Source organism: Podarcis bocagei (assembly GCF_964188305.1).
Source record: "Podarcis bocagei genome assembly, chromosome: 1".
NCBI lineage: Eukaryota > Metazoa > Chordata > Lepidosauria > Squamata > Lacertidae > Podarcis > Podarcis bocagei.
The window spans coordinates 34,268,969-34,292,100 of NC_138125.1; the positions used below are offsets into that span (position 1 = coordinate 34,268,969).

Here is a 23,132-nt window from a genome sequence, read left to right on the forward strand (position 1 = left end):
ATGAGACTTGAACGCAGGTCCAAGCTACAGACCTATGCATATTTTCTTTGTATGCTAACATGAGCATCCACATTGATGGTGTGCATATTTTCCACCCTAGCTATATTTCCTTGCTGTTTTAATTCTCCATCTGCTTCCTCGCATTAGTTCTCCCAGTTAACTTCTTCTCAAACACCAAAAAAGCAGGAATCTTACTAACAAGGGAAGCTGCTTTTGAATTTCAAAGCCAGTTTTGTCAACGGCCTGATTGGCTACTATGGAAATGTGTGTTTTTGCATGTGTGTTTCTTTCAAATGCGTGCGTGTACGTGCATACACACAAACACACACACACACACACACACACACACAGACAAAGATACATGTTTGTTAGACATAGATAATACATCACAGCTTTGATAAATTGATGAAAATATTGTTTTAGTGATTATATAGGGATCAACATTCTGTATTTTGTACTCTTCCTCCCTGTTTCATATTAACAAGGGCTTTTCAGCTTGAGTTTTATTATTTTAAGATCCTTCTCAAAGTACAAGGTAAAAGTTTTATAACACACTTCCCCAGTGCCTTTTATTACGCGCGCTTCTGTCATGATTTTATCACAATTTCAAATGTAAGATAAACATTCATCTGTATGTTGTATCTGGATGTAAAAGTGGAATCTAAATATGATAAACAAAACACACAATGATGGGTATTAAGCAACTAGGTTTTACTCAGAGTAGACTCATTGAAATTAATAAACATGATTAAGTTAGGTCCATTAATTTCAGTAGGTTCACCCTGAATAAAACTTAGTTTAATACCAACTGCAGTGATTAACACTAGTGAATCCCAGCAACATACAGTACACATCTTTTGAAGACAACCCAAACTAACCTATCTTAATTCAAATACATCTAGGAAATCTATAGAGTTCAGCAAAGCACACAATATGTGCCACCTTCAAGTGCAGGATATGGGGTTCTCCATAAACAGCATGCAGGATCTTACCCAGGGAACCATCCATACATATGCCACTTCTGTGCACAGATCACCCTGCTGGATTATGGCACATGTGTTTTTTATCCAGTTTTCCTCCATGAGCTTGAATGAGCAAAGAAAGTCTACACTGAATAAAATATTTCTCTATTATATACACAGAAGTAAAACGCTGTGCAAACATCCCCAAAACAAACATATAACTTGGAATTTAATCCAAACAGTTCACATCCTGTAAATGTTTAGTTGGTAGATAATCAAGATGTAACTATGATCTATGTAAGGGTTTTATGGTAGTTTTTTTATATATGTCAGAAAAACTATAGGGTTACTTTAAATATGCATTTAATTTGTGTTGCGAATATTTTGGGTTATGTCATTGTGATTCAGAATGGCTAGCCTATCTTACAAATGTTGGTAAGGTAAAGGTAAAGGGACCCCTGACCATTAGGTCCAGTCGTGGCCGACTCTGGGGTTGCGGCGCTCATCTCGCTTTATTGGCCGAGGGAGCCGGCGTACAGCTTCCGGGTCATGTGGCCAGCATGACTAAGCCGCTTCTGGCGAACCAGAGCAGCACACGGAAATGCTGTTTACAGTGGCGTAGCGTGGGTTGTCAGCACCCGAGGCAAGGCAAGTAATTTGTGCCCCCTAACCCATGGATTTTAGTAGGGGGAGAGAGCTGCAAGTGCGAGCGCGCCCCCCAGATGTTGCGCCCGGTGCGGCTGGCCCCCCCTGCACCCCCACGCTACGCCACTGGCTGTTTACCTTCCCGCCGGAGCGGTACCTATTTATCTACTTGCACTTTGACGTGCTTTCAAACTGCTAGGTTGGCAGGAGCTGGGACAGAGTAATGGGAGCTCACCCCATCGCGGGGATTTGAACCGCCAACCTTCTGATCAGCAAGCCCTAGGCTCTGTGGTTTAACCCACAGCACCACCCGCGTCCCACAAATGTTGGTAATATCAATCAATTTCTTTACTAACACTGTAGAAAGCCAATCAACTGAAAATTCTACACTAATCCCCAACCCACTTCCATTCACTTTGCCAGTGAGATGGGAATGACATCTACCCAAGTCAGATCAACTACTATTAAGCATATTAGGGAGAATTAGCTTTAATAATGTTACAACATTTTCACAATCATGCTAGCGAAGAAGCCATATTCCCATTTCTCTTTCAAACCTCTTACCAGCTTCATAACATTGTCACCAAGTGTCTTTGTCTACATATGATTACCATTACATATATATATACTCAAGGAACTTACTTTAGGATCTTTAGCCCATAGTCATGGTGAGCCACAGCCAAAAGAGTTTTCTAAGACGAGGAACTAACACCAAGACTCTAGCTTAGAATAAACGAATATGCAATTCGTTAAAGAAAATAGAACATAGCCATCAAGTTGGACAAGCATCAAATGAGTCCATCCCCATCTCTAAGGAATGCAAGAGACTGGGAATAAAGGGTCATGCAGGTGGATAGGGGCAAGGAGAGAGTAAAACTAAAGGAGGATACTGGAGGGCAGAGGGATGAATGAGGTTAAGAAAAGGAGTCAAAATGTCAATAACACGATCGTGAAGCTGAGGTTCCAATACTTTGGCCACCTCATGAGAAGAGAAGACTCCCTGGAAAAGACCCTGATGTTGGGAAAGATGGAGGGCACAAGGAGAAGGGGGCGACAGAGGACGAGATGGTTGGATAGTGTTCTCGAAGCTATGAACATGAGTTTGACCAAACTGCGGGAGTCAGTGAAAGACAGGAGTGCCTGGCGTGCTCTGGTCCATGGGGTCACGAAGAGTCAGACACGACTAAACGACTAAACAATGACAAACCTGGATAGCTGGAGAGAAAGAAAGGAAACCAAATAACAGATATTACTGTTATTACTGGCACGAGATGGAGGCAGGGAATTTGATCAGCTGAGAAGCAGGTTTCTTTAAACTGCCCAGTTCTCTGTTGATCAAGAGATGGTGGCGGTCTGGCCCTCATCCTGGCCGTTGTATTGATACATCTCCCAGGAAACTGTGGTTTGGCCTCAGTATGATGAATGGAGCAAGCCACTGGCGAAGATCTATCATCACTCTAAAGCAACATTTCTTTCATTGGTTAAAAACCTGAATTCCCTGCTCACCCAACAGAGGTTCGGGTCTCCAGCTGAGAGAAACATGAAGATCTCCACACAAAGGTGTGTGGAAGGAGGGGTGGTAGCATCTCTCTGAACAAGCTAAAACAATAAGTGGGTATTTGAACTGCTGGTTGAAAGGTAGTGGCCGTGGTAATCATTATTTCCCTTGTTTGTTCAGGACCTTCCAACAAAACAAACAACCTTTTTGTGATTGGATTGACATGGTGTTAACAATTCATTTAATGCCCAAATCAGTATGAATACAGGTAAAGCTCTTACTAATACCAGTACCAGGATGTTAAAGCCACCTCTTTTCCAAGCAACTTTAAACAGCCTCATATAAAGAAGTCAAAGCACCCCTCCTTTAGCAAATACATCTAATGTTCATTAGGCCACGTCATATAGCAACCAAGCGGGCTGTAGGAGCCCTATGGCCACCTGTTAAACGCTCATCTACTGCACCTGCAGCTTTTTCCGCAATCTTCGCTTCTGCCACTCTCTCCTGCAGCTCCAAGTCCAGCTTTATTGTCTTCAGCTCCTTGTCTTTTTCAGACAGCCGGTCCTGAAGCTGAAGAGTCGAAACAGCGACATTGTTATTGGTATGTAAAAGTGCACAGGCACAATATTAACTTGCAAGAAAGATATGCATTTTGTTCTCACAAAATGACTCTCTCAACAAACATCGAGCAACGTAAACACAACTCTTACATTTTTGTTTTCATATAAATAACATTAAAAAATGAAATTGCCACCCACTTCCATCCTGATGCGTTATGAAGGGAAAGGAACCTATATTCCAGATTTAATTTAATTAAACTCTTAACCTACCTACCATGCACACAAAGAGAACAATCCTAAAGCATGTTGACCAGAGAAGGGAAGTTTTTGGAGCTCAGCAGAACTTACCCGCTAGAAAGGGTGCAAAGTATTGCAGCCTTAAGCAAAAGGTTAAGGGCCCCCAAAGTGTGCTAATTTACCTGGTTGAGTTTTCAGATGTGGTTAGCAATTCCAGAACAGGAATTGCTCACCCTAATCTACAGCATAATTCAGGGGTGGTAGCAGAGCATTAACCACATAATTAAATTGATTTTTCTCATCCCTAACCCCATCCAACTGTAGCTCCAGTGCTATGTCAAACATTCCATATTGTACAGCACAGATAGGTGGTTATTAACAACAAGAAAGAGCAAACAAACAAACAAACAAACAAACAAACAAACAAACAAGAAAAGCACATGACCAAAACATTTGGAAAGGATTGAGTTAATATGCCTGTCACTATTGATTTTATCATTTGTTGTTTACCTGTGCTTTATTAATTTTTGCCTGTTGCTTTAAACTCGTGTTTTAATGATTTTACTGGTGTTTTTTTGCGGCATGCTCTGAAATCTCTTCATGAAGGGTGGGATTATTAATGGAATAAATAAATATTAATAATAATAATAATATACATACATGCAGCAGCATTGCAAAATCACAGTCTTAAAAGTTAAGGGAGCTAATAAACAGTGCCACAAAGGTTTCAATTACTCCATACAAGGAACTTCAAATAAACTGAGCAAAAAAAAAAAAGTAAACTTGGATATGTCTCTACACTCTGGTTTTTCTTCAGAGTGTATATATCCTTAGAATGAAAACAATGTTGCATTTGAACAGAAGTGTAATGCATACATATTTTTCAGCACTTGAGATCAATAATAATCTGTAATTTCTAACTTATTGTGTTACTATCTTTATTCTAAAATCCACAATGCACTTCTATCACTTAACAAAAAAATGTAATGGTCAATTTAACAGTATTATTTTGATAATGAAGTGTGATTATATCTGCAAAACAATTTACTGAGGATTTTACCATTTAATTTATGAAAATAGATTGCTGTTAGTATAACAAAGCACATTTGAGGGATGCTTAATCTGATAACTTCAAAAACCTTGCACAGATTGACTGTTCTGAGAAGTGTAAAAAAATATTGTAAATATGTACAATTTTTAATGTACAATGGATCTCTTAATCATCAATGCAAACCAAAGAGTTTGCTTTGTTACATGGGAGTCTCTTTCTATCAGCTTTGATCCAGGTTATTCAGAGTGTTTAATTAAATCATAGTCGGTTCTGAACAAGGCCAGCCTTTCCAAATCTGAGCCAAAAAGAACTGCAAAAGAATCTAGATGGCACTATCTGTGGTGTCACTGATTTTAAAACAAAAACAAAAAGGAAGACAAGAATATACAAAGATTAACAAACCATGAATCAAATGATCCCTGCAACAAAAGGAAGCTATATCTTGTCAATCAAAACAAATAATAAAGAAAAATTAGAGTAGGTTAATAGGCTTAGAATATTTCACTGTACCTTTTTATTGTTTGCCCTTAGAACGTTCAATTCCCTTAAGAGGAATGCAATATCCTTTTCTTTATCTAGGTTTGCAGTGACATGAAAAGGATCCATGTTGTCAGGCATAACTTCTCTTCCTTGCTTTTCAGTAGAACTAGAATGAAAAAAGGAAGAAAAACTTCATTGATCAGTTCGTTCAAGTGATACTTCCTACATTCAGGGGCAGGACAAAAGCTGTGTAGTAAAACACACACATCGCACCCAGAAGGTCCCATGTTCATTTCCTGGCATAGGTTTGAAGGAAGTAAGTCTGGGGGGAAAGCCTCTGTGCCAGATCCAGGTGGCAGTTTTATACCAGTTCACAGGTTCATAGTTGTTCCTGGATTTTTAAAACTTTCAAGAAATGCAATGCAGAAACTGCTGCTTCTTAAATTTACATCCATTGCACTGTTTTGTAAAGTTTTATACAAACCATTTGCTATAAATGCACAAAGCATGTGCAGATGTGTCTTCCTTTCTGTCCGATGAGATACCTGCTCCTACTCTGTAAAGAGTCTCAACCATCATGTAACTACAGTGGTACCTCGAGTTACAAACGCCTCAGGTTACAAACTCTGCTAACCTGGAAGAGTTACCTCGAGTTGAGAACTTTGCCCCAGGATGAGAACGGAAATTGTGTGCTGGTGGCGCAGCAGCAGCAAGAGGCCCCATTAGTGAAAGCATGTCTCTAGTTAAGAACAGTTTCAGGTTAAGAATGGACCTCCAGAACGAATTAAGTTCATACATAACTAGAGGTACCAGTAATACCTCAGGTTAAGAACTTAATTCGTTCTGGAGGTCCGTTCTTAACCTGAAACTGTTTTTAACCTGAGGTAGCACTTTAGCTAATGGGGCATCCCATTGCCACCACGCCGCCGCAACACAATTTCTGTTCTCATCCTGAAGCAAAGTTCTTAACCTGAGGTACTATTTCTGGGTTAGAGGAGTCTGTAACCTGAAGCGTCTTTAATCTGAAGCGTCTGTAACCTGACATACAACTGTACTTACACCAGTCTCATCCCATCACTTTTCTACAACTGCCCACTGAATTCTTGTTAGCTTATTTAAGAAGTTCTCTCCCGTGATAATAAAAGAAACTGAAGGTGGGATTCAGCCAGGTTCTGCAAGCAAAAGCTCTACATAAGGACTTCCACATGCACTATGGGGATTCCCTCCTCCTTCTCCCCCATGTGCCTTCAAAATTTGCTTGGTGTGGGGTCAAGTAGAACCCCTGGAACAATCTGCATGGGGAGGAGGAAGGATCATTCCATAGGGGGAAGCCAAAAAGCTTGCCCTGGCAAAAGATCACTGTCATGTGATGCTGAATGCTTCCCTGAGCTTTTAAAAGCCTCAAATGAACAGCTTGCTTACCTTAACCTTTCATCAGTGCAAGAGACAGTGAGATTACGTAGCTGCAAAGTTTTGGTACAAGCAGTTTGCATAATGCTTAAACTGGATGTTGGCTGATCAGAACAGTGTAGCTGTTCACTTTTAGTCTGAATGGCTTGTTCTCTTGGCTGTGATTTTGCTGAAGAACTGTGCAAATTCAGGTAACTGGGAGCAGAGACATCGTTCTTTTGCTCAGAATTCTGCTTCAAGATTTCTGTTAGAAAAATAACAACATTTTACTGTTTAATTAAAGAAGATGAAAGATGAGCATTTAATGCAACTGAATGACAACGCTGTTGCCTTCTAAAGAAGTTCAGTAAAAACAAGTAAAATTTAATGCCAGTTTAACTGCCAGGATTTCCACAGCATGGAAAACCAGCTGTGTGGATTAGTAAGTTGAACACAACCTGCATCCATGCATCTAAGTGGCAGAGAATAGGAGCTCCAGCACATTTCCCAAAGTCATTCAGTATTGAACTATACAAAAAGTATCACATACGAGTACAACTCTTCCAAGACTGTGACTGCAATCAGACATTACTTCATTGTTGTTTGTTGCAAAAATACAGCTGTTAACATGATCCAAAGTTTATTGATCATGACAACATGGCAAGCTGTGGGAGCTCCTTGTGACTGTGCTTGAAGAGAAGGCAGGGAGGGGAACTATATGAGCCTTAAGGATCATGTGGCTTTTCTCATCACACTAAACTATGGTCTAACACAAGAGTGGGGAAACATTCCCACCCTAGCTGACCAACTGTGACAGACAGTTGGAACAATCCATCTGTCAATCACCTGGTAACAGATGATGGACAGGAATGTTGCTCCACTCACCCATCAGTCCCTTGCACAAAGCTTCCCAAGCGCCCAACAGCCAGCTGGTTGTCGAGTGCTTGAGAACCATCAACACTTCCCAAGCAGTGAGCATATAGCTGGAGAAGCTGCTTCATACAGGGATCAGCTTCATGACCAAGTTCCCCACACAGACCTCAGTCACAGCTGACCCACCTATGTTTCTACATGGCCTGCTACTGATGTCATATATCACATCATGACTGCTGCTCTGACATCATTAGGAAACTGCTCCACAAGACGTTCCTATAGTCTCTGTACAAAAATTCTCTACATTTTCCTGGAAATTCTGCTGTGCTTCCAGAGAACTGAATACATATCTTCTTTGCATCTTTAACGAAACTATTATGCTATGGACACCTTCATGCAATTCACTATTTACCCACTAAAACAGATAAAATAACATTAGCAAATAGGACCATTTTTTTCTGTAAGGATAGCTTCATATACAGGGAAGTGTTCTATGTGTATACTAGATAACTGAATACTTAAATGACGTTAATGACTCAAATATCCAGTTGACATTACTGCAATCTGCTTTTTCTTGAAGGAACAACAGCAGCACAATCACTTGTACAGGAAATTTCCCCTTCAAGCTGTCAGCATCGCCCCTGAGCCAGTGTCACCAACTGGACTCATCCACTTCAGCCCCGACTGGGCTAGGTGAGCTGGGTAGCACTTCCAGAGACCACCTTCTGCACAGGAACAGGTCTAAGTGCTGTGGACTCACAACTCAGAGCTGTGAGGACCGGATTCACTTCCACAAGAAGACAGTCGTCGCACAGCAGAGTATAGCAAAGTCTAGCAGAGCATAAACGACTTGGAGAGCAGCTCTGTAGAATATCTTCTTTATTCTATCTACAACTATAATATACACTATATACAGAGCTAAATGAGGTCTAAACTGAAACGCTTAACTGCACTGAGTGTCTGCAGCTGCTCTTAGCAGCAACCTTATCTATACACACGATCTCTCTCTAACACTCAGTCTCTCTCCTTCTGCTCTGACTGACTGACTGATGTTAGGCTGGAGCGGAATAAGTAGAGAGCAGAACACCGCCCCTCCTCTCTGGAAAATCACCAGACTCATCAGCAGATTCTTGGATATGGGAGGGGTGAAATCTCCTCACGAGCTGGAGTTTCTCAAGACCAATAATAGAAAGAACATGAATCTCAATGCCATTAATATTCTGGTGACTTTTAAGGTGATCAGTAGTGGAGCTCATGCTTGCCATACAGAAAAGTCCTAGCCTCCATTCCTGGTAAGATATCCATCTGAATCCAAAAGATCCAATGCCAGAGCTCTGCAGACCAGAGATTGGCAACTTGTGATCCTCCAGATACTGTCCAATGGCAACTCCCATCATCCTTGTTAGCTGTACTAGTTGAGACCAATGGAAGTTGGAAGTTCAGGAACATTTGGAAGGCCCCTGATTTCCCATCCTTAGTGTAAACAGCACCAATCATACGCTCAGCAGTGTATGATTTCAGAACAATTTGCATTTGACATAATTGGGGGTATTTGTGCTCCATGAGTGGTATCCATGTAGGTTTATCTGTGTCTCTTATGAGTCACCAAAACTAAAGCAGACCCATACAGAAACTTGAAGAAGTTGACACCACAGACTTTGGCTCCTACTAGAAAACTGCAGTTACATGTAGGGTTTACAGTACATGTTTCATTATGTGTAATTTTAGACTGAAGTAAAGCATGGCAATATTTTCCTTCACATACTATGAAGGAATAACTACTTATAAAGGGTGGTACAGGTAAAACTGAAGAACGTTTCACCATTCCACTACCGCTAATCAATGATCAGCAAGTTCTCTCAGTCAGAAAAAAAGTTTTGTACACCATGTTTTACTCCCTACTCAATATTCCTTAGCTCTCTGTGTTACAGCGTAAGCCCTAGGTTTAGTTAAGTAATAAGACAAAAATCTGTAGAAGAGAGCTGATCAATACATATATTGTGTCAGCTAGAATAGACATATAAAATAGACCTAGAAATATCCAGTTTGTGATTTATTAAAGAATTCGGATAGGACTGCCAGATGTGTTCCGACACTATAAAAACAAACATAATTAAACTTGTGCCATCTGTAGGCACAATTTTGTGCTCAATACCATTTCACGGGGTTGAACAGAGAGATGCATGACTGCAACTCTGCCCATGCAGTGGGGATTGGTCCAGCTTCTTCCAGCTACAGCCTCTTAGTCTTTGCCCTGTGAAAAGCTGCTCTTGAGGGTTGGAAGGCCCACAGGAATAGCACAAGGCATAGCTCAAGGAGGCTGCTATGGACATTGACATAAATTGGGGAGTTTCTGCACAAACAGAATCTGTATGAGGCTATATACCACAGCACTAAAGGTAAAGGTACCCCTGCCCATATGGGCCAGTCTTGACAGACTCTAGGGTTGTGCGCTCATCTCACTCTAGAGGCCGGGAGCCAGCGCTGTCCGCAGACACTTCCAGGTCACGTGGCCAGCGTGATGAAGCTACTCTGGCGAGCCAGAGCCGCACACGGAAACGCCGTTTACCTTCCCGCTAGTAAGTGGTCCCTATTTATCTACTTGCACCTGGGGGTGCTTTTGAACTGCTAGGTTGGCAGGCGCTGGGACCGAGCAACGGGAGCACACCCCGCCGTAGGGATTCGAACCGCCGACCATGCGATCGGCAAGTCCTAGGTGCTGAGGTTTTACCCACAGCGCCACCCGCGTCCCTAACACAGCACTACTCTTTTCTAAAGTGGAAACAATTAGATGACAAGTTTTTGGTTTTTATAATGAATCAACCCCCATTAGAATTATGAATCAAGAACACGGTGCGCCCACATACGCCTCCCCTAAATGAACATTGCAAAGTTAATTCCCGGAAACCGATGTAGGTGAATGCTTCACTTTCTAGTGTCCTCCTCTGAGTGCTCCCACTTTGCTCCCAGTCTTATTTTCAACTCTGGCTACACACAATGGACACAAAGCATAAGTACCTGTAACTGCACTGGTTCATGCTCATTCCTGCTATCCTTATTTCTGCTTTTCCTTCCCAATTCCTGTTCTCTCCCCACTTTGTTGATATTTAGAACACGAGGTCCTTGGATCAGAGATTTATCTTTGGTGCTCATTTTTCTCTGTTATGCACCGTGTACATGTATTGCAATCAATAATAACAACAATACTCAAAATACCATTGTACAAAAACAGTTATGGTCCACCAACCACAAAAAAACTACAATATTTAAGATCATTAAAATAAACACCATTTGCAAGATAAAAATGAAGAGAGATTTAGTAGCCACTGAGGTTCTAGTAGAAAGGCAATTTTAAGGAAACCCCAAAGGTAGTAATTCCCTTTCTCAAATTCAAGAAACATTAATGAAATCCTATTTTTGTTTTCTTAAAAGTCAATTCCATCATAGTTAGTGGGGCTTACTCTCAGGTAAGTGTACATAGGATTGAAGCCTAAATTTAGCTGCCACCACCAGCAGCCCAGTTTAGCAGATACTGCCTTTCATAACCTCTTCTCAAAGCTGGCTAATCATAATTTTAGTTCTCACTGTCAACTGTGATCATTAAGCACTTACTGTGTAAATATCACGAGCTTCCTTAGGCATTTGCTTATTATTATTATTATTATTTGCAATTCATTAACATATTATTTCCCAGCATTAGATTTAGGAGAGAAATCAGTTGCAGTTGTGCAGATTTTTTTGTTCTGTGCCTGGGCATTAAGACCATTTTTGAGATTCCACGCATATGCAATCAAAATTGCAGTATTGCTAGACAGATAGTAAAAAAAAGAAGAAGACGACGACGAAGAAGAAGAAGCGGGGAGGGCAATTTCAATGAAACACAATGTTAGTTCTAATGGACGGATGATTGTGTTTGGTCTTTTGAAACTTTGAAGTATAGGTAAGTCTTGATCACACAAATTAATAAATCCTAAAGCTGGAGTTAACAATAACCATTACACCCAAATTCTGCAGCTTAGCCCAGGCAATTTTTCAAAAGGTCAGGTTGTGAACTGGAGAAGATCAGGGAGGTCCACCGCATAGCTTTGTTGCCAGGCATCTCCCGTCTGGATTGTTGCAGGCATTTATTAGTATTCGTCAGCAGACTCAACAAAGCAAACAAGAAATTCAAGCACGAATAATAAAATGAAAATGCTGCTATATAACCCTTTGTCATTCAGCAAATATGGGACTTTTTAGCTACATTGTTCCTAAACCTGGGTTACTACTTTAATTTTTCTCCACCGGGCTGACTGAGCGAGTATGCATGTGTGTTAAATGCAGAGCTCCCTTAACAACTGCAGGACTGCCATTTAATCTGTTGGTAGATGGACCACTTCCTGTGGGAATTCTAGCTATGACTTCCAGATCCACCAAATAAATCTCAGATTAAGAATCCAAATGAAACCTGCCTTTGGCAGATAAAAAAAAAATGTCAAGATGGATATAAACAGTAAAATTATAAATTATCTAGGTGCTGCACACTGATTTGATGCGCCGGGTTTTCTTTGTGTGTTGTTTATATTTTACTGCAGTATCACAACTACACAAGGTATTCGTCAAATGTCACACTTTTATAATATTGGAGGCATCATTAAAACTGTTTGGCTAAGGACCTTGAAGTGTTTAAGCAGTAGCTCAAAAGTATATTTGTGCAAAGTAGAAGAATAAATTTACATATCAGCAGCAGCTCATAAGGGATGAGTAAATATTCTGTTTATCTCTCATTGTAATTCAGGTTAGTTTAAATACAGGGCTTCAAGATATCATTACAATCTATATAGATTTATTACATAATTTCCAAACACAGTGCCTGGTGGAGTTTTACTCAGCCAAACTAGTACTTGGGTTTTCTATCTAAACCAGCATTTTAAAAAGGGAAGAAAGCAAGCCTTTCCATTATATATACTATATACTCTTATTATATATTTCCTCATCAATTATCCAAATCTTAATTATCTAAATTTCCTTTTTATGTGGAGCAAGGTCATGTCCCTGCATACCCTTTAATTAAACAGAAATCCTCTCTGTCACCCAAATTTATTCAGGTATTAATGCCAATATGATAAATTTTATAATTTAAAATGGCAAAATGAGACAATCACACCAACCACACACACACACACACACAAATGCCCCCTGCCTTATTGAAATAACATACCTTTAAAGTACTTGTTTTATTTTTTTAGCCTGCATCACAATAACATTAAGGCCACTTTAGGCAATAATGAGCTGATAAACGTCATTCTCTGGAAAACGGTACATTAAACATGCAGGCAAAATCTTTGATAATCTCATTTCATCTCTGATGCATCCCCCTGGGGGACATGAACTGGTTTTTAATGAAAAAAATGGTCATGCCTTTGCTCATCTTACCTGTAGTAAGGCTGGCCTGGTCTAAATTTAAGCTTTACACTTCTTGATAATAAAACTCTATCCAAAAAGGTTTATAAGCAAAGCAAAGGCCAGACATTTGCAGTACTTGTGATAATTTCCCTAAACCTTATTTGGAAGATACCTGACAACTCCAAAAAGTGCACAATACTGGCAACGCAAAGCCATGGAGTCTAAGCGGTAAACACCAAATTATATTAAAGTTGAAGAAATACAGCATTAAGGGATGCCAACTTGCCTTTGAGAATGAACAGGGGTACTTAGCAGTCACTGCTCTCCTTTTTCAATATACTGTATCGGTTTTCAACAAATCAAATCAAACCTCAAGAGATAGGTACTCGGTTGCTCCGTCAAGAAGGAACTTATGAGTTAGATGCGAGCAGCTGCTTCTTCTTTAACTCCTCACAGTACTGCTTATGTCAAAGTATTCAAAAAAAATTAAGGAAGAAGGAAAAGAGAAAAAGCTGTGAAGAGAGTGGTCAACTTAGTATTTAACTTAAAAAATAGTGAATATAGTTGCCTTTGCTCTTCATCCTTCAGGTTTTTGGTTGTTGTTTTTTTTACATTTGTATACACCAAGCATCACTTATATTCACTGATCCATAATGGCCGCTCAGCCCATCCATAAAAGGTGGGTGGCGGTTGTGACCTGGCACATGAGCTCCTTCACCTCCCTGTGTAATAAAAAAATTAAGGTCATGTATACACACACACACACACATAAAAATGTTCATAAATGTACCAATCTAACATGTACATAGATATGTGGACCACATGTCTGGAGCAGCACAGGAAGACCGTCCTGAAACCATTTTGACTCCCAAATTGACCAAATGTTTTCTCTGCAAGGAGGGAGGGGGTGAGGGAACCTTCCCATTGTCTCAGGAATTAAGTGATCACCACCTCAAAGGAATGGCCAGACTACCAGAAAAGGCAATCAGATAAGGCATTATCAGATAACCTGGCAGACAGGAAAAACAACAACATTCAAATTTCTGTTGTAGACCACCTTTTCTGTGATGTAGGTATGATGTTTGTGGGGGATGGTCTTGGGTTACACCCCTTCTGTGATGTATGTATGATGTATGGAGGGGTGGTCTTGAGCTCCAGGGCAGGGAATTTAAAACGTCTATATAAGGGCAAGCACACCTTTGTTCTGGGTCCTCCTCCTCTCTCCTATGTGTGAGGGGAACACCCTCTTGCAACAGCTTTAATAAAGATCAGGCTTACTAGCTACTTTGCTTCTCAATATTCTCTGGTTGGCCTCTGTTATTTTCTCCTATCGATGGAGAACCTACAAAGGACTCTATAAAGGGCTCTTCCATACCCCATCAGGGAATAAGGGCAGATTTTGTTTACAACACCTGGAACACGCCAGTTTCCCATGCGGCCGTTGGCTTGCACCCCCTGGCTGTAGCGGAGCACCACGGGTCACCCACCAGACCCTGTTTTGAATCGTGCCTATCCGTGGTGGCATGGGGGACGTGCTCAAGGGAACGGACATGGAGTGGTAGTTTTCTCTCTGGTCCGCTTCCGGACCATAAAGAACTGGCCGGTGCTGTTTGCTGCAGCCCAAGCCACTCCCACCACTGCATATGTAAATGGAGAGAACTGGGGGCCCTTCTCTTCTTTTATGTAGTCATTGCAGTTTTGGATAAGAGGCAGAAAGGACTTTAGAGTTCTGAAAACAGGGGCAAATGGCTTTTCTCCATATGAAATGGACTTATGAATTGTAGCAGGTTCTTGCTTTCTAATGACCAATAAATACATCAGAAGAAACTAATGGAGTCAGGTTCATAGGTTTTATGAAGTTCTGCAAGAAAAAGAAGAAATTACCGCAAAGGTTGTGAGTTCCTAAATCAGGATAGCCAACCTGCTTCCCTCTCGATGTTGTGAACTACTCCTGATGCCGTGGACAACAACTCCTATCATCCCCGGCTATTGGCAATGCTGCCTGGGGCTAATGGGAGTTGTAGTCTGAAACAGCAGGAGGGCACCATGTTGACCATCACTACTAACAGAATATAACCCATTCTATATGAACTGTTTGCTACTCCTCACCAGAATTCCAGCAACCATAAATCTTTTTCTGGCAGAAAATGTTTGAGCAACAACTTGGATGGAGAAACTGAGATGTAAGCAGCTTGCTTTATTCTGCGAACAACCATCAAGATGAGCCTCTGCCAGGTTTGTGCAGTGATGGCCAACCTTCTTGGCAAGTGCCATTCTGCTGTGTATAGATGATGGAGAAATGATAGTATGAGAGGCAGCTGACAGGATGATCGTAACAACACTATCTCCTACTTAAGACTTGACTTGTGCCCCCTCTAACCACACTCCCATGAAGGAAGGAAAGAAAAAGTCAGCATCTTGAATAAAGATCTAGCATGGGTTAGAAATGGAAAAAGGGGTGGTGAACAAAGAAAAGATGTTTAAATACACAACATAAATACACTCTTCCATAATACTAAGGGCTAAGCCAATGTGGTACCCTCCAGACATTGCTGGAATGTAGCTTAGTCAGCATGGCCAATGCTGGGACCCAACATCTGGGCAGCACCACATCAGCTACTCATAGACTGTAAACTCCATGTGCAATTCTTTGAATGAGCCCATTATTTCTGAACTGCAGCTAAACTGAACTGAATAAAATCCTAGCCCCAGGGGGTGGGGGAGAGATCGTAAAAGAATCACAACACAAAAATTAATAGTATTTACAGCTGTAACGAATACTTCCTAAGCCTCCAATAGCCATGACAGATCAGGGATTTTGCAAACTGAACACAAATATACTGTTGCACGCCGCCCCAATCCATGGATGGATTGCTAACAGACTGGGTGGGTGGCTAACAGATTGAGGTTGAATCCTGACAAGACAGAAGTACTGTTTTGGGGGGGCAGATATGGGGGATTCCCTGGTCCTGAATAGGGTAACTGTGCCCCTGAATGACCAGGTGCGCAGCCTGGGAGTCATTTTCGACTCACAGCTGTCCATGGATGCACAGGTGAATTCTGTGTCTGGGGCAGCTGTCTACCAGCTCCATCTGGTACACAGGCTGAGACCCTACCTGCCCGCAGACTGTCTTGCCAGAGTGGTGCATGCTCTAGTTATCTCCCACTTGGACTACTGCAATGCACTACCTGTGAAGATGACCCAGAAACTGCAACTAATCCAGAATGCGGCAGCTAGATTAGTGACTGGGAGTGGCTGCCGAGACCATATAACACCGGTCTTGAAAGACCTACATTGGCTCCCAGTACGTTTCCGAGCATAATTCAAAATGTTGGTGCTGACCTTTAAAGCCCTAAATGGCCACCATAGCTGCAGCCTTGGATTCAAACAGAACTCAACAATCTCTCTCTCTCTGTGTCCAGCTTGCTGCTTTGCTTCTAGCTCACATCCCTACAAACTCTCTGCTCTCAACTCAGCCTTTTTCCTTCTAACTATCCTTGAGTTGGGGGAAGCCACCCATTTGACATCTTGCATAGATCCCCTTCCTTTGTTCGCCTTGGTGGCCCATCACCTGGGCAATTACCTTATCCAGAAACTAGCCTGGTTTACATTTTAACACTTGCTGGATTCCAGTGGTTAGAAGGCTCTCACCATACTGCCTACTCCCCCTATAGCTCATAACACTGTTATCCCATATTGTTCCTTAATGGTGTGAAGAATGTTCTCTATCTATCAACGTAATTTCTGTTTTGTATTACACAGTCAAAAAACACAAAATGCACATTCCATTGCAAAAATTTGGAATTCTATAAACAAAAGGATAACTCATCTTGGCCAATTGATTATGTAGCCCACTGTGTGTAAGGACTATGCATACCAAGATGTTACGGCAATCTGGTACTATTTAATGTATAAGTCACAGAACTTGCAAATGGTCTCTTTGAAAGAATTAACCTTTTGAACCTTTCTTAGGGTATAGTGACCCCTAAAGGTACTAAAGTTGAACTGGCTACAGAGGTTCCAAAAATGTAATAGAATGAATACATGTTTGTTGCTGGCTGTGAAAAGGGGAGCCTGAAGGACACCTTTGGATTTTGTTAGTTGCAGTGGTCCAGTTTCCTCTGAGCCACATCTTAGAAACCTTGATCTAGCAATAACGGAAAAGGAATTCAACAAGTGGGTATAGTGACCATTCATGAAACAGCCATAAGTCAAGGAAACATTTCCTATGGAGATCACAACAACTAACCCCATTGCCAACTACGAAAAAGGAAACTCATGCCACAACAGTCTACATAATAGTTAGGATGGCTTCCCAAAGGAGATCTTTCTTTCTTTCTTTCTTTCTTTCTTTCTTTCTTTCTTTCTTTCTTTCTTTCTTTCCTTCCTTCCTTCCTTCCTTCCTTCCTTCCTTCCTTCTTTCTAAAAATCACCTGTGATATTCAACATTTAACCCACTTCCCCATAAATTCTCTATATTTTATTCTTTATGGACCCATTTCACGAGTTGTTGTAAAAACAGAGCAGTTGGGTGGTGAACTCCAGTCCACAGGTTGGATGTGGCCTTCTAGGCCTCTTTCCTTCCAGTCTTTGGCACTCTCCCCAAAGCACCCTCTCTCTGTGCCCTCCTTGAGTGCTTTTGTCTGGCTAAAACATCTCATTGAACTGTGATAATGCCCCTTGATTGCCAGGATGGAGAAATTTGTAGAGAAATCTCTGGCCTTTGCATGGCTGGAATATAGCCTACTGTACAAAGGTAAACAAAATCACATCAATGGCTCTACCCACTGATGTTTCTGGCTCTCCCTACCTCCGGCAAGCAGCCCCTGAATAGTTTTCAACCCCTTGGGGGCTGAAAAAAGGGTTCCCTATTCCAATAGTAGAATATGCTGGTACAACAGGGCGCTGGCCTTGCTGCTTCACCTTGTCTAGATTCTAGTCCTTAACACTTCTCCTCCATCCTGTTCACTCACAAGAGGGCCCAAACGACATATAGGAAACAGCCCTCCTTCTACATTCATACAAGCACCACAGAGAGCGAAGCTCTGCAGCAGAGAAATGGCCAGGGAGAAGGGTGATGAGAGAAACCCCTTTCTTAGGAGAGTTTAAGTGGAAAGTTAGCAATATGCGGGAGGAGGAGTAAGTTCCCTTCAGGACTGAGACTGAAGCAGCACGAAGTACTGGGACATATACACACACAAGTGTGAATGGAATGTGATTCTAACTAGGGATTTTCTGATCTATTATGTTCTTGTGTTTCTTGTGGCAAGCCACTCACAGCTGTGGAGTACATGACATTTACTACTACCCCTTCTTCCTTCCCTATACAATGCTGACTCTTCTGCCACAAGGGACCCTGGTAGACAGATCAGAACGCTCCTGATTTGAATCTTGGTCAACTCAGAATCCAGTTTCTAACCACAATTGTCAAGTTCCCTGCCTCCAGCCCATTTCCCAGTGCAGTTTTATGTTTGAAGAACTCCACACTCCTCCTTGCTTTTTAATTCTTTCCTTTGTAGCACATTACATTTAACTGCTTATGAAATCAAATCGAAGCAAACAAGATGGCTGCTCTGGCTACTGGCTCTCTTCAGTTTGTATGGGATTAGCACTAGGCGATGCTGTTGCTAGTCTGTAACTTCTCCATGCCTGCAGCTTGGTCTTGGTTTTATGAGGAGAAACAGGAAGCTGATGCTTTTCAGAGCCTGTAATTTAGAGCTGCTAGGTCAACCAGAGATGCACCTAAAAAAAAGTACAAAAAGGGTTTTCTGTTTGTAATTTTGATTAAAGTGGATATTCTTCAGAGAGAATGAAATCAGTCAGTCACTTTGATATTGACTCAAAACCTGGTGGTGATAGGAAGAATGGATGAATTGCTAGTGTTGATGTACTTTCACTGCTTCCTTGGAAACTAGAGAGAGATGGGCGTAGTGCAATTAACCGTGAAGTGTACCTCTACTGAACCACCAGTACGGCTCTCCAATGCTAAAAGGGAGGCAGGTCTCCTCTTGCATTATTCTGCATTCATAAAGATGTTCTAAACCCTTTCAGGAAAAAGAAAAGCGGCAAGACAAGGAAAAGCATGTGCAAAGAAATGCAACATATGCCCCCCCCTCTCTGCACGCATGATCCATTTGCCAAGGCTGCACATGTGGACCTCTCCCGGCCCAGATGCAGTTGAACTGACCTTTGGAAGGGACAATGGGGCGTCTGTCTGCACATGCCGCCGGTAGTTCCTCCCAGCTGATACCACATTTATTTACTTGCTTACTGTCTGCACTTACAACCCACCCTTCAACAAATGGTTGCAGTAATGTCACAATTAAAGTAAGTAGAACTTACACTAACGTCAGAAACTAAAACTGCAAACAACTAATGACAACAACGAACAAAACAGAACAGCTAGGCACAGCAATTTCTTTTGTTAATCACAAGTTCCATACAGATGCTGAAGGTCCTCGTGTTTCCGTGTATGTGTCTCTGCCTAAGCATTCTGGAGGGGGCACACTGTTTGGCGTGAGCTGTCTTGTCCTCCTGACCAGGTTACTGCCCCCAGCTCTGCTCCTGAATCTGAACTGGAAGGAAAAGAGTGCTTGGGGGAGGGCCTACTCTTTGTTATCAAGGGCAAGGCAGCCAGAACTGCTGCTGACGTTGGTTATAATTTTCAGAACTGTAACTTTCAGAACTCTTGCTCAAGTTGCAACGTTGGATGGTAGAGCAACTCTCCACGATACATGTGATAAGGCTTAATTCACTTAAAGCTATGGTTTCCCCAATAGTGATGTATGGAAGTGAGAGCTGGACCATAAAGAAGGCTGATCACCGAAGAATTGATGCTGTTGAATTATGGTGATGGAGGAGACTCTTGAGAGTCCCATGGACTGCAAGAAGATCAAACCTATCCATTCTGAAGGAAATCAGCCCTGAGTGCTCACTGGAAGGACAGATCGTGAAGCTGAGGCTCCAATACTTTGGCCACCTCATGAGAAGAGAAGACTCCCTGGAAAAGACCCTGATGTTGGGAAAGATTGAGGGCACAAGGAGAAGGGGACGACCTAGGACAAGATGGTTGGACAGTGTTCTCGAAGCTACCAACATGAGTTTGACCAAACTGCAGGAGGCAGTGGAAGACAGAAGTGCCTGGTGTGATCTGGTCCATGGGGTCACGAAGAGGCAGACACGACTAAATGACTAAACAACAACAAATTCACTTGGAACGGCATGAAGAAAGGAAGCCTACAGGAGTAAGGTGCAAGGAAAATGGATTGACAGCATGGATAATGCAGCTAGGACACATGTCTAGGGCTTTCCTTTCTAGAATTGCAGGCATAGTCCCTCTCCCCAATTGGCAATGGGGCTGCAATGCATGGGGAGGGAAAGGTTAACTGTTCCATCTGCAGCCATGATTCCAAGACAGTCGTACCTTGGTTGCTGAAAGGCTTGGTACTCGGACGTTTTGGCTCCTGAACGCCGCAAACCAGGAAGCGAGTGTTCCGGTTTGCAACGCCCGACGCGCCTTCCGATTGAGTGCAGGAAGCTCCTGCAGCCAATTGGAAGCCGCATCTTGGTTTTCGAACCATTCCGGGAGTCGAATGAACTCTTGGAACGGATTAAGTTTGACAACCAAGGTACGACTGTAAATATCGCTTCCTGCCCCCCTCCCCTGCCACAATTAACCTCAGGGGGGAAAGCTCCCATTCATACCATTGGGAGCTCTCCCACCACCAGCAAACTGCACCATAGGACAGATACAGTGGCACCTCGGGTTGCATATGCTTCAGGTTACATACGCTTCAGGTTACACACTCCGCTAACCCAGAAATAGTACCTCGGGTTAAGAACTTTACCTCAGGATGAGAACAGAAATCGCCTGGCGGCAGCGGGAGGCCCCATTAGCTAAAGTGGTGCTTCAGGTTAAGAACAGCTTCAGGTTAAGTACGGACCTCCGGAACGAATTAAGTACTTAACCTGAGGTACCACTGTACTCATTGCCAAGATCATGGCTGGAAAGGATTAAACTCCCCACCACCACCACCACTGAAGCCCCAATGCTAATACCTCCCCCATCTGTAATTACAGAAAGAAAACTCAGGTGTGCTTACTAGCCGTTGTGCAATTAGAATAGCAGTTCGGCTCTCTGCTACGTATATATTATCCTTACAGACAAAAAAAAAAAGAAAGGTCTGGTTTAAAAGGAGCATGCTTGCAGTTACATCACTTAACAGAAAAGAAGTGAACTTTTTTAAACAGTCACTTTTACCTACCAGCAAGAACAAATGCATTCCATCCAGGCATTGCCTAGCATTGGCATAGCCCCTGGGGTTATGTATCAATACCTCAGAAGTCCTTACCTTTTGACCAGTCCTCCATTTGTATTTCTGAACTTGTTTGATCTGGCAAGGTCTCCGCGTCTTGCTCCAAGACTTCAGAGCTAAAGTAAAGCCAAGTCTAGATAAATAAACGTAAAACAATATATCAGAACACACCTATACCTTGCCCTTATTTGTCAGGGAATTTACAAGACAAATGGCTCAAAAAAAATGTTTATAATAGGACAATAAAACCTGTTTATTTTAACAGGTGACATTAAATTGACTTTCACAGTAAAAGATATTTTTGTTCACACTTTCAGTTTAGATAGATTTATTCTGTTCTCTGTTGAATTTAATGATGGTGTTGAGAAACATATTAGTCCTCAAAGCCTGATCCTGGCAACAGTTATTACAAAATAGAATGAGTAGGTCCAGGAAAGCAAATATGATTACTTTTTTCTTGGTCTGCATTACCAGTGGTAGTGAATGCAGGATTAGGTCATGTCAAGGTTTTGCTCTGCATAATCCTTAGGTATATATGCAAGTATTACACAGAGAAAGTTCTCACAATATTTTCAGATTCGTATTAAGATACATAAATCACCACGTTAACATTTTTAATTTGTAAGAATAGTATGCTCATTAGAGACAATGTGGAATTACAGTTATTATGCCTGCATTATCACAGTTTTGTGACTTTTTGGTTGGTCTTAATAAAGGTATTACCCGACCATGGGTTTTGGAAAAATTTTCCCTTTCCTGGTCCAACCTGGCTACCCTTGTTCTTCATGTTTCTTATAATAAGAAAGTTTACTTCTTAGGAACCCCAGACGGCCATAAAATGAAATAAAATGAGAAACCTAGCCACCATGTGGTTATTAAGTTCAAAACAAGGAACAAGAACACTTAAAAAATATATATATAGATAAGTAGCTTATACTGTATAGCCTGTACTTGATTCAGCTCTAAGAATACACAGTGAAAGCAAGATGAGAGATTTTAAGGGACTTTCTTCTCAGGAGTGAGAGACAATATTACCTCAGACCCTGAAGTCTGAATTCCTTACAAAAAGTCCTCAAATGAAGCTGTAACTTTGGCTTTTTCAGTTCTGTGTAACTGTGTTGATTTGGGGTTGGCAATTTCCCCCCCTATATAAGTTCCTCATTTACTTTTGGATTAGCTGGAAATATAGAAGGTTATTATTAATATCAAAGAAATGTGTTTTAAGTCAATGAAGTCTTTCCTCTACATATTGCACAAAAAGGTCCATAATAATTGCAGTCTTTTAATAAGGTATTCATATAGCAAGAGATGAAGAAAATACAGTCTTTAATAACCTCTGGAGTATTTTAAAACATGTCTTAGGGCCTTAATGTGCCTAGTAATATACTATTTAAAACCACAATTTTATCCCTCCACAATATACAGTCATACTTCCCCGCCATTTACCCAGCTAATGAATGCCAGCAATTAGTAAAATGTAATCCCACTGCACAATCAGTTTAATGCTTTTAGCACTCAGAAAAGTAAACATCAAATTAATACTGCTCAAGCCATATCAGATCCTACTTGGAAGCAAGCAATTATAGTTCAGCTCCTCAGGTGTAATTAAATGATTGGAATGATTTAGTTCCATAAATGCAAGTTAATTCATAAGCAAGCAACAAATATACTGGGAGTAATTACAAGAAACATTGGCAGTCTAAGCAGGGCATGCTCTTTTATACACCTGGTATAGG

General features: G+C 41.5%; 1 protein-coding gene across 3 annotated transcripts in view; it reads right to left on the minus strand.

The window, feature by feature from the left end:
- MIPOL1 (mirror-image polydactyly 1) overlaps positions 1-23,132 on the minus strand; it is a 212,581-nt gene that overhangs the window by 157,779 nt on the left and 31,670 nt on the right. For 2 of the 3 annotated variants that reach the window (XM_081209231.1, XM_081209232.1), the window contains exons 2-5: positions 21,433-21,529; positions 6,856-7,087; positions 5,464-5,599; positions 3,570-3,675 (exon numbers count right to left, since the gene is read on the minus strand). In XM_081209231.1, the coding sequence (XP_081065357.1) occupies positions 3,570-3,675; positions 5,464-5,599; positions 6,856-7,087; positions 21,433-21,529 (571 nt within the window). Of the gene's footprint in view, positions 1-3,569; positions 3,676-5,463; positions 5,600-6,855; positions 7,088-21,432; positions 21,530-22,431; positions 22,530-23,132 lie in introns of those variants that run through there. The other variant, XM_081209233.1, reaches the window with a different exon arrangement.